General features: G+C 49.8%; 2 protein-coding genes across 2 annotated transcripts; one reads left to right on the top strand and one right to left on the bottom strand.

Annotated features, from left to right (window-relative positions):
• The first annotated feature begins 2,149 nt into the window (after positions 1-2,149).
• LOC134524729 (feather keratin Cos1-1/Cos1-3/Cos2-1-like) lies at positions 2,150-2,452 on the top strand. The gene has a single exon (XM_063354905.1). It carries the CDS (start codon positions 2,150-2,152, stop codon positions 2,450-2,452), a length of 303 nt encoding a protein of 100 aa, XP_063210975.1.
• A 3,335-nt stretch (positions 2,453-5,787) lies between these two features.
• On the bottom strand, positions 5,788-10,855 carry LOC134524728 (uncharacterized). The gene is made up of 3 exons (XM_063354904.1): positions 10,746-10,855; positions 9,957-10,237; positions 5,788-6,066 (listed from the first exon to the last, which is right to left on the bottom strand). Exons 1-3 carry the CDS (start codon positions 10,795-10,797, stop codon positions 5,788-5,790), a joined length of 612 nt encoding a protein of 203 aa, XP_063210974.1. The 5' UTR covers positions 10,798-10,855.
• Positions 10,856-10,880: the final 25 nt, after the last annotated feature.

Raw genomic sequence — 10,880 nt, 5'->3', positions numbered from 1 at the left:
CCTAGGCAGCCAGCTCCCAGCTTACGTGAGTGCATGGGCTGGTTCCTCCATCAGATACAAAACACTGCCCTTGCACTTTTTGGCCTTCATGAGGCTCCAGTCAGCCCATTTCTCCATAGGCACAACTCTTTGAGCCTGGTAGTCCAGCCAATTTTCCACCCATTTTATCATCCTCTTAATGAACCCATTCATCTCCAATTTGGTCATAAAGAAGAATGGGAGAGGGTATCAAAGTTCCTTCTGAACTCCAGGTACCCATATCCCCTGCCCTTGCCCTCTCCACAGTGCCTGTTACCTCCTGAGAAAGCAATGCACTTGGCCCTTGGCTTCATGTTCTTTTCATTCAGTACCTGTTTGGGACACACTCTCAGGCCTTGCCTGACACAGCACCAGGCCAATGAGCTGAACAACTCCGTTGGGCCTTAGCTTGGGCATGAGAGGGGCCCTGTGTCCTAACCCAGATATCCCTGACACGGTATTGGAAGCAGATCCACTCAGGGATGGCCAGCACATGGTGGGCAGGATTTCTCAGCCTTCACCTTGCCCAGAAAGCAATCCCCATCCTTTGAACTCTCTAGCACTGGGGAGAGCAGCTGTGTCCTGGCCTGGAGAGGCAGGGAGCGGGGACTGCCGGCCATGCTGAGGTACTCCTGATATTGTCACACTCAACTGAACTAAGGATCCGAAGTGGAGTGGAACCATCCTTGTTGTGGTGTGAAATGGGCAGCAGCAGAGTGTCAGCTGTGGAGACGCAGAAGAAGGAGATCTCAGAAGGCAGGGGCTGCATTTCAGTACCTCTTCCCTGGACGCATCTCCAGCAGGCTGGTGCCATCACCGCTCAGCTGCACTCGGGCTCCTTCTAATCCTGGGAACCTGCTGCTCTGTGGTGCTCATGGAGAGAGCAGGGGAGATTGTCCTCACTATGACCTGCACATTCCCTCCTGAGGAGGGACAACAAGGACATACACACACACTCACACAGGCTTATGCACACTGGTGTGGAATCATAAACAAATTTGTGCTCCCGTATCCATTCACAAAAAGCTGGCTGCACTCAAAAGCACACAAATGGAAACACATAAAAATGCACTGTGGGCTCTGCTGAGGACATCTGGGGACAACCACAGCAAGGCTAGGGCATTCTGGGGTAGTACAAGGCCCCTGGCATGCCCATGGTGTCTTTGATGTACTCACAGACTGCAAGGAGACAGTCAAAACTGGCCAGTTTCCTGGGGGCAGTGTGAGGCAGGATGTTGTCATAACCTAGCAGCGCAACGCACGCAGCCGGGAAGGCAACATCAAGTGACCGTTGGGGTGAGCTGAGGAGGGAGGGCAAGAGAAGGATGTGGCACTTCCTCATGCACAGGAGCCCATGGGTGTCTAGGTGAGGACGGCTGGAGCTTCTTTCTCAGAACGACACTTCAAACAGCCCCAACAGAGTGGCCTATGTTGAGGCGTCTTTCCTGCCCTGGAACCATACAGCACTTGAGCTGACTCTTCTGTCCACACTGCTGCATTCCTGCCCTGGAAATCCTGGGGCCTTTCATCCCACTGATCACAGGAATTCTTCACTGGGGAATGGGCATGGAAGAACTCTGGAAATGAAAAGGCAGCTAAAGCACAGCCAATATCATTAGCTGCGATGGTTTGCATTCAAGATGACTGTGTGCAAAAATTGTTACCTCTGCAAAGGGTGCCTCTGGTGCTGCGGCAATGAAGGACAGGTATAAAAGCCAGCCCAAGTCCCTGCTCTCTCATCCACTTCTCTGACCTCCTACTCCTTGGGAACCAGGTGAGTCTGCAGCTCCTTCTTCTTTTCCTAAGTGAGGTCTCTCCTTGATGGACATCTCAGCTGATATTGTCTGTGGTCTGTGCTGGGGCTTGGATGTTCTTGTCAGAGGGGCGAGCGTCTGCTTAGCGAGAGGCTGGGACATGGCAGAGGGATCTTTTGGTTTATGCACTAGGGAAGATCCAGGCTGCTTTTTGTAGGGCAATAAGGACCATGGGGCTCTGGGCTGAGCTTTGAGCTCCCCACTCAGTAGTGGCCTTAGATTCTTTGTGACGGGGAAACAAGGCTGCTTCTCATTCATGCTTGTGCTCTTCACTATCCGTATCCTCTCTCCCAGGTGCACCTCCAAACCCTTATAGAATGTCCTGCTACAACCAGTGCCTGCCCTGCCGGCCCTGTGGCCCAACACCTCTGGCCAACAGCTGCAATGAGCCCTGTGTCAGGCAGTGCCAGAACTCCACCGTCGTCATCGAGCCCTCTCCTGTGGTGGTGACCCTGCCCGGCCCCATCCTCAGCTCCTTCCCACAGAACACCGTTGTGGGATCCTCCACCTCCGCTGCCGTTGGCAGCATCCTCAGCTGTGATGGAGTGCCCATCACCTCTGGGTGCTGTGACCTCTCTGGCATTTCCAGCCGCTACTGTGGCAGAAGGTCCCTCCTCTGATAAAGATTATAGGAAAGCCCCAAGAAGAGTCTCCCTGAGGAACTCAGAACATGGTGCTGTGCAGCGGATTGATCTTTTGAATGTTGTTTTCAACACAGCGGAATGGCTTTGCCTTTCTCTCCCTTTTCCTTGTTTGCTTTGGATCCCTTTGTCCCCCTAATGCCAGCCTGCTAGGGACTGTCTGTCTCATCTCCTTCTGTGGGCCAGGAGGACAGACATGATGTGGGAACTTCTCCATAGCCAAGGACAGCAGACTCACAGCTGCCCTTGGGGATCCACACATTGATGGCCTCCATGTGGAGTGACTTTGTTTCCCTCTTTGGACTCATTAAAGTTCTGTTGCATTTAAGCCTGGCCTCCATGTGGTCCTTCTCTGTGGACAGTCCCCTAGATCCCAAAGCAGAAGGGATGGAAGGGGTTGAGAGCACAAGGAGATCCTTCTCCATTCAGAGAGGAATGGGAGGTTGGGACAGGTTGCAGGGGCTCCTCTTTTGGGAACCATCCCTTGGAGCTGAGGAAGACATCCCTGGCTGTTCTGCTGCCAATGAGCATCAGGCCTTGCCCTGCTCTGTCTCTGCTCATGGGTGCCCAGGGAGGCAGGAGGCCCTGAGGGGGCAGCAGACCTATGAGCTCTTGAGGAAGGGTGTTCCTCTTGCTATGGCCGGAGCTGTGCTGGGGTCGTTGGGTAGTGGGTGTGGAGTTACAGAAGATGATTGGCTCCGCAGAATAGCAGGAGTGGTAATGCAGGGAACAGGCTTTGGGGTGACCTCTCTCCTCCATCACCAAATCTTGGGCCATGGCCTAGGGGCATCAGCAGGGAAAAGTCACCCATGCTGCTGAATGAGTTGAGGCTACAAACTGGGCTAAACCTGTGGGAACCGAGAGCAGTCAGCACAGAAATGGGGACAGTGAAACGGTGTATTTCTGAGGGAGATCAAATTGTTCTCATAAAGAGCATGCAGGGGAATGAGAAGATCAGCAAGGATGAGGGGACTGGGTGCACTTTCCAAGAGTCCCCACAGAAACTCTGTGCTCAGGGATTGGTTGCCATTCAGGGAGGAGAGGATGTTAATCTCTTCCCTTCTGATCAGTGAAAATGTCTCTTGGCAACCACTACACTCCCATATTTTATTTCCTGCATGCAAATCCAGATGTCTTGACAAAAATGTACAAGTGGAAGGATGGAAATCCCCACAGCCATGTCCTCCACCAAGAGGGAATTACAGCTGACAATGTCCAGCTCAGCACAACTGAAGACAAAAAGCTTCTTCTCCGGTGTCTTCCTTCCAAAGGTGCTGGAGGGCTTCCTCAGGCCAGGGAACAAACCCATCTCCTTGCAGTGCTGCATGGCCCAGCTGTACTTCTCCCATGTCCTGTGGCCACTGCTTGGCTCTCTACAGCCCAATGTGCTACCGGGCCATCACGCATCAGCTGTGTGCGTCTGGCTGGTGGCAGTGACAGGACTGGCCAGTTCCCTGTGTGCTCTGCCTACAATAATCATGTCCCATTTGGTTTACTGTGCACCCAGGCACATGCACCAGTTCAGTCATCTGCCACCCCTCCTGGACATGGCTTGTGCTGGTACTTCTGCCAACAAGGATGTCATCATGTTTGGTATTGATGAGGTCACCCTCTGCTGCTTCCACTTCATCCTCACTTCTCTACAGGTGCAGAGCAAGAATCGTCCTGTAGCTCTGCTGTGCAGAAGGCAGGCACTGAGCTGCCTCAACCCATGCATCCCATTTCATTGCTGTGGCCTGTTTCTATGGCACGTGTGTCTCCACCTACACAGGAACCCCCTCCAAAGGGTCACTAGGCAGAGCAGTGGCTCTTCTTTGCATCTTTCTTACTCCCCTGATCAACACCTTGGTTTCCACCCTAAGAAACAAGGATGGGAAAGCTGCTCGTAGTTGTTCACATGCAATAAACAACTGGCAGAGTTGTAGCGTTTGACAGTTGAAATGATGAATGGAATTGTTTCCTTTGAAGAAAATGCTCTAAAACTCAACAGACCAAAATGGAGCAACTCTTCTGTGAATGGGATCTGCTCAGTGTGCCCAGCGTCTCGAGGGATGTAAGGTTACCTATATTATCATCTCTTTCTTTCTAGTCCTGGCACTAACAAATGACATTTTTAAGGAATGCTTTGAAGAGGCAGAGTGCCTTTCTTACTGGGATCAGTTATTATAATTTTGGGCGCCCCAGCCTCATTGTTTGCAGCCTGTGGGGAGTCTGGCTTGTCCCAGGTGTGCCACACTCTGCTGCCCTGTGAATACTCATCACTGAGGCACCAGTGACTTTACAGATCTGGGACTGGTCCCACACCCCCATGGCACCCTTAGGGAGATCACTTATGACAGTTGGCACCTGTGCTTCTGCCAGTGTATATAAGGAATTGACTCATCTTTGCAAACTCCTTGTAGAACTGCATATGGTGGGAAGACTGTCCAATACATTGATCATTTGGTGATTGTTGTGTTGTTTTTTTTTTTAATCTAAGCATAAGCATGTGTTTAATTTGCCTTAAATGATACAATAAAAATTCCCCAACAGCACACATATTTGTGCATGTGCATGCCTGCTAGTATGCATAGCTCTGTGTGCCTATGGGTGTGCATGTGTGTGCACCCATGAGGCTATGTTAAAGGTCTTGCTAAAGTCACGGCACACCCCAGGCAGTGCCCCTCCCCTTCCCACAGTGCCTGTCACCTCCTCATGGAAAGCAATGAGGTTGGTGAGGCATCATTTGTCCACAGTAAAACCATGTCAGCTGCTCCTAATCCCCTTCTTGCCTTTCATGCATTTAGAGAAGGAGCCTTCTCTAAATTATTTGCTCCATCTTCCTTCCAGGCACTGGGTAGATACTGTCCAGTCAGCTCCTTGAATGCCCTTGGATGCATCCCAAGAGATCCCATGAACTTGTGTATGTCCAAATGGTAGTACGAGCTCCTTAATTCCTTATTCTTCTACTGTGGGTGCTGCTTCATTCCCATAGAGTCTGTGGGGACATGCAGGCATGTGGTAGGCCTGAGGAGAAGCCATACCAGCAAAAGCTCAGGAGAGACAACAAGTACATGGCACATGTCACCAGATCCACTTCTTCACCAAGCAATAAGCCCACATCTAGTTAGCCATCCTGTTGCTGCCAATAGGCCCAGAAACACCTTTCTTGATTCCCTTTACATCTCTTGCAGTTTTCCACTCCAGCTGCATTCTTTTGTCCACATTGCAGAGGACCACCTTTGTGCTCTGAGGAGGCTCTCCGTGAAGGTTAGCCAGCTCTCCTGGGACTGCTGTGCTCCAGGGAAGTTTCCCAGGGCATCTTGCCAAGCAGGTCAATCCCTGGCCACTTCAAGATGTGCTCTCCTGAAGTCCATTGCAGTAGTTGTCCTGTTTGTCTTGGTCAGTTCTCTGAGGATCTTAAACTCCACAGACTCCTGGTCACCGCAGGCAAGGCTGACCTTGAACTTTACATCATCCAACAGTTCTTCCTCATTTGTGAGTAGCAGGTCACAGAGAGCCTCTGTCCTAGTCTGTTCATGGATTGCCTGCTTCAGAAATTTGTCTACTATACACCTCAGACAACTGGTTTCCTTGTGGCTGCCATTTTCCTCCTGCAGCAGATATTGAAGTGGTAAAAGTCATCCATGAGCACCTGCATCCTTCTAGCGTGGACACTGCCTGACCTGGGCTGGGGTCATCTCCATTCCTACCTCCTGCTCTTGCTTTCCTGGTCTAGCCTACCCAATTGCACGTGAACATTAAAACCTCATGGACTCCTGCTGTGGGCTCAGGTCAGAGACATTCTGCAGCAGCTGCTGTTCATGGAGATGTTTTGCTTGAGGAGCCACCTCTGTGCCCAGGGACAAAAAGGAGAAAATATCACTCTAGGGTAAGAGAGAAGTGCTCAGGCACACAGTTTGATCATTTGCAACTGGCATTGTTCAAAGACTTGAAGGAGCATTTCTAAAACAAGTAGGGAACCAATTGTTATTTAAGCTATTGCTGCAATTAATGTTGTTTTTACAAAAAAGACAGTTTCCTTAGTTTATTGTCCACATACGCTCTCATAGCTGTTTACCTGGTCCTTTAATTGAGGGAAACAGAGTTGCAGATTATCACACTCTGTCGGTAACAACTCCGAACATTATGCAGCAAGCTAAAATGTCACATGATTTTTTTCATCAAAATGCGAAGGCGTTAAGGAAGCAATTTTCTTTAACAGAACAACAAGCACATGATATTGTGCGAACTTGTGCCGATTGTCAGCAGCTGGCTCCTCTGCCATCATTTGCGGGGGTTAACCCATGAGGGCTTACACCTGATAAACTTTGGCAATCTGAAGTTACGCACATTATGGAATTTGGACGTTTGCGCTACGTACATGTTTCAGTTGATTTGTTTTCTCACTTTGTTGTAGCTACTGCTCATACAGGACAGAGGGCTCGTGACGTTATTCAACATTGGTTGCAAGGCATTGCAGTCACAGGAGTATCAAAAACTGTAAAAACTGATAACGGACCAGCTTATGTGTCCGCTAAAATACAGGCCTTTTTACAGACATGGGGTATTAAACATGTCACCGGTATTCCTCATTCCCCAGCTGGGCAAGCAATTGTGGAACATATGCATCATACTTTAAAAGCCATACTTGCTAAACAAAAAAGGGGAAATCCCGTAGGTATGACACCTCAAGAGTGACTGTATAAAGCAACTTATGTTTTAAATTTTCTAGAGATGTCTTCTTTGTCATCCGCAACAGTAGAGCGACATTTCAGAAGAACTGTTGAATGGCCTGAACAACCGAAGGTGTATTATAAGCGCTCGGAAGGACCAGTCCTCCTGATAACATGGGGTCGAGGGTATGCTTGTGTGTCTTTGTCCTCAGATTCCTTCTGGATTCCTGCAAAATTCGTTAAGCCGGCTCATCAGCTGAGCCCAGTACAGGAAAAGGAAGGCTGGAACCAGTCGAGCTGATCAATGAGTAAAAACAGGCATACCTAGGGATGTGTATTCTTATTAATCTTTCAGTTTTTAATGCTTATCTCTTTTCTGTCTCATGTAGATTCTTTTTTTATTGGACTACGTACTGAGGGCTGGCGAATGGGATTTGTATTTGTAAACAGAAGTCTTCATAAGCTAACCACAGATAATACTACAACAAATAGTAGCTGTGAGCAAGAAGATTCTGTAATGATTTGTACTTCTCATCTGTATGTATTTGCTTTGGCTCAAAATGCAAGTGTACAATAATGTAATCAATCTTATTGTGTAATTTTAATGTGAGTATGGTATAAAACACATATATCTACACAAGAACCAATAATCAATAATATTTCATGTCGTCTTCTATTGCGACGACAAGTGGAAGTGTGGTTGCCCATCAACCTTACCAGAGAATGGGAAGGTTCTGGAGGGTTAGGACATTTTAGCAGAATTTTGCAAGAAGAAATAAACCAAACATGCAGACGCTCTAAACGATTTTTTGGATGGCTGATTTTTGCAATAGTATCTGCAATTGTTATTTTAGCTTCAGCTCCTGTAGCTGTTGCTGTGTTTACTGAATGTGTCCAGACTGCTAAGCTTGTAGGAGAAACCTTATTTAATGTAACTGAAGAATTAGATACGCAACAACATATAGATGAAGAAATATTAGCCAGATTACAAGCTTTAGAAGCAGCAGTAATATGGATAGGGGATCGGCAAAATGCATTAAAAACACATCTTTCTCTGTATTGTGATTGGGGGTACAACTCTCAAAGACTTTGTGTTACATCTCTCCCCTGGAATACGTCAATACATGGCTTGGAAATGGTTAAATACCATCTCCAAGGTGGTTTTGACATGTTTTTGCAACAAAATATTCGTCCTTTACATGATCAACTAAAAGCTCAAATACTAAAAATTCAAGATTTAATGAACTGCAATGCATTTGAAACATTACAAAAGGATTTCTCATGGGTAAATCAAAAAAATTGTCTTTCTGCACTAAATTTAAAAATCTGGGTATTTATTGCCTTAGCAGGGTTCTTTTTGATTCTGTTTTTAATTGTTTTTAGTATGATACATAACCTGCTAAGAGCGTCACGACGAGTAGAAGCACGAGTCATGGTGACCTTGTTAATAAATGGTCTGGTGTTAAACAAAAAAGGGGGATCTGTGGCAGATCTACAAGCAGAGGCCTGCGTACGGCCAAAGACAGTAAACAGAGCACACAGAAAAAGGAACGCAGATGTCAATATGGACGAAATGAAGAGGAATCGGTCCAATATAAACATGGAACAGAAAACAGCTTTGCATACTTATCTTAGTGGGAACTGAATAAGGCAACTGGGTTAGTGATCTGAAATATGTGTTTACTTGTCTAGCAGGTGCATGGAAAATTTTAGAGCTTGGGTATAAAAGCCGAGGCTTGAGAAGCAATAAATGACTTCGTGCTTATCACAGCCGGAGTCCGTGCCTTCATACACCATACAGCCCTCCATGTCAGAAGGTGCTTGAGCATCCTTTCAGGCATAGTCCGGTGTAGAAGCGCTGCCTCTCAGCTCCAGGTGTTTCTACCTACACGGGGATCAAACCCCTTATGGGATGAAGTGGAAAAGTTTTTTTCCTGGATTGTACATGACATGGGATGCTTAAAATAAGCAGCAAACACAGGAAAATGGAAGGATCAAAGCAGTTTGGGCTAAAAGAAGTGTGGGAAGACAGATGGAGAAAGGGATGAGAGGGACTAAAAGTGTGTGAACATGTGTCTGATGCATGTGCTGGCCTGGCCATACCTGTTACTCTGCCTTCTTTGCCACCTGCCAAATGTTGCCTGGAAACACATTTCTCAAGTCCAGCTGGAACAGGGAGCAGGGCTGATCCTTCCCTCTGTGCTTCGGAAGCCTCTTCCCATGGTTTGGTTTGACCACCTCTGTCAGCTGCTCGAGCCACACAGGGTTCCCCGGGGACTGGCTGGAGCCCAGAATCTCTTGCCAGAGGCCTCCTGCCAGCTCTCACTCCCCTCAGACCTCCAGCCCCTGAGGGCAACTCAGCAAAAACCCTTTCTGACTCACTCCTCCAGGAGGAACCTGGCATGCCTTGAGGCTGCGCTCAGTGTGTCCAGGCCAAGCATTTTGCCCTGTCTCCTGGGCCTCAACTCCAGAGGTGCTGAATCCTGTCAAACAAGCTCCTGGTCTCACCACTGAGCCCCTCTGGGGAGCGCTTGAAGGTGCCTCTGACCTCGACATGCCCTTCTCCTGCCGCTGGGGAGCTTGAACCACTGACTCCGTGGGAGTCGGGAGCGCGTCTCCCGGGAGCGAGGGAGCTGGGAGGCCTCGGCAAGCCTGGGCCAGTTGTGGCCGCTTGGGGCGAGGCGGCCCCGGCGGACGGAGCGGCAGCGCCCCCTGGCGGGCCCGTCCGGGGCTGTCCCCCCGGCCCCGACACACACGCCCGGCCCCGCCCGCGCCGGTTCCTGCCCGGCCGCAGCCCCGGCTCCTCTCCCCGTGTCTCCCACGGCACAGTAATACACCGCCGCGTCCCCGCGCCGGGGCCGGGCGAGCCACAGGGCGCTGGAGCGGCGCTCTGCCGACACCCACAGCCGCCCCGGCGGGTCCCGCAGCTCTTTGGAGTCTTTGAGAGTGCTCAGGAGCAGTGCGGGGCCTCGTCCCGGGAGCTGACGGTACCAGTAGATGAACTCCGTGGTCTGTATGTTGGGGTGCGAGCAAGTGATGTTGATGCCGGTGCTTTCGGGGGTCTCTGCCGACGGCTCCTGCTGCACCTGGGCTCTGCCCGCAGCCACTGCTGAGGAAATAAAGAAGAAAAACCACTCAAAGTTTCTGCCCAGCCATGCTACTGTTTCCTAGAACAAATCTACTAGAAGCAGTGAGGAACAATTAGAGATAATTAGATGTGTTTCCAGAGGATGTCAACATGTGCATTAATGGAAGTGTCCATTCATATTTGATGGAGAGATGAACGCATGAATGACAGGTGAAAGGGTGGAGTCACTGAAGAAGAAAAGGGGATAAAGGAAAGAAAGTAGGCAAGGGGGAAGGAATGACTCCATGAGTTATATGAGTTATATGGAAAGACACAGATGAAAGAAAGGAAATAGGGAGAGCTGAACATAGAACTGAGCACTGAGTTTTCACATGGAATGTGTGATGTAACAGAGGGGGAGATGGATGGGAGGATGATTAGAGAAGTACGTGAAGAAGTCAGGGACGTGCCAGGGCCTCCCCAGGGTCAGCCCTGGCCCCACACAGCCCTCAGACCGGCCCCCCGCCGCCGAGTAAACAGTCCCACGCACCCAGCAGCAGCACGACCAGCCCCGACAGCCCTTCGCCCCGGCGCCGCCGCATCCCGCCGCTCCGCCGCCCGCGCCTCTCTGCGCCCGCCAGCCTCGGCTTTCTGCTCCTGCCGCGCCCCCTTCTCTCCGCCACCT

Source organism: Chroicocephalus ridibundus, chromosome 17 (assembly GCF_963924245.1).
Source record: "Chroicocephalus ridibundus chromosome 17, bChrRid1.1, whole genome shotgun sequence".
Lineage (NCBI taxonomy): Eukaryota > Metazoa > Chordata > Aves > Charadriiformes > Laridae > Chroicocephalus > Chroicocephalus ridibundus.
This window is presented reverse-complemented; position numbering and strand designations above follow the sequence as displayed.

Bases quoted from the DNA above. Each gene is read 5' to 3' on its own strand.
- LOC134524729 (XM_063354905.1), top strand. From the start codon at position 2,150: ATGTCCTGCTACAACCAGTGCCTGCCCTGCCGGCCCTGTGGCCCAACA.
- LOC134524728 (XM_063354904.1), bottom strand. From the start codon at position 10,797: ATGCGGCGGCGCCGGGGCGAAGGGCTGTCGGGGCTGGTCGTGCTGCTG. The intron at 10,238-10,745 runs GTGCGTGGGACT...TTATTTCCTCAG, and splicing joins GCTGGTCGTGCTGCTGCTGG to CAGTGGCTGCGGGCAGAGCC. The intron at 6,067-9,956 runs TGTGCCGTGGGA...TATCTGCTGCAG, and splicing joins GGGACGCGGCGGTGTATTAC to GAGGAAAATGGCAGCCACAA.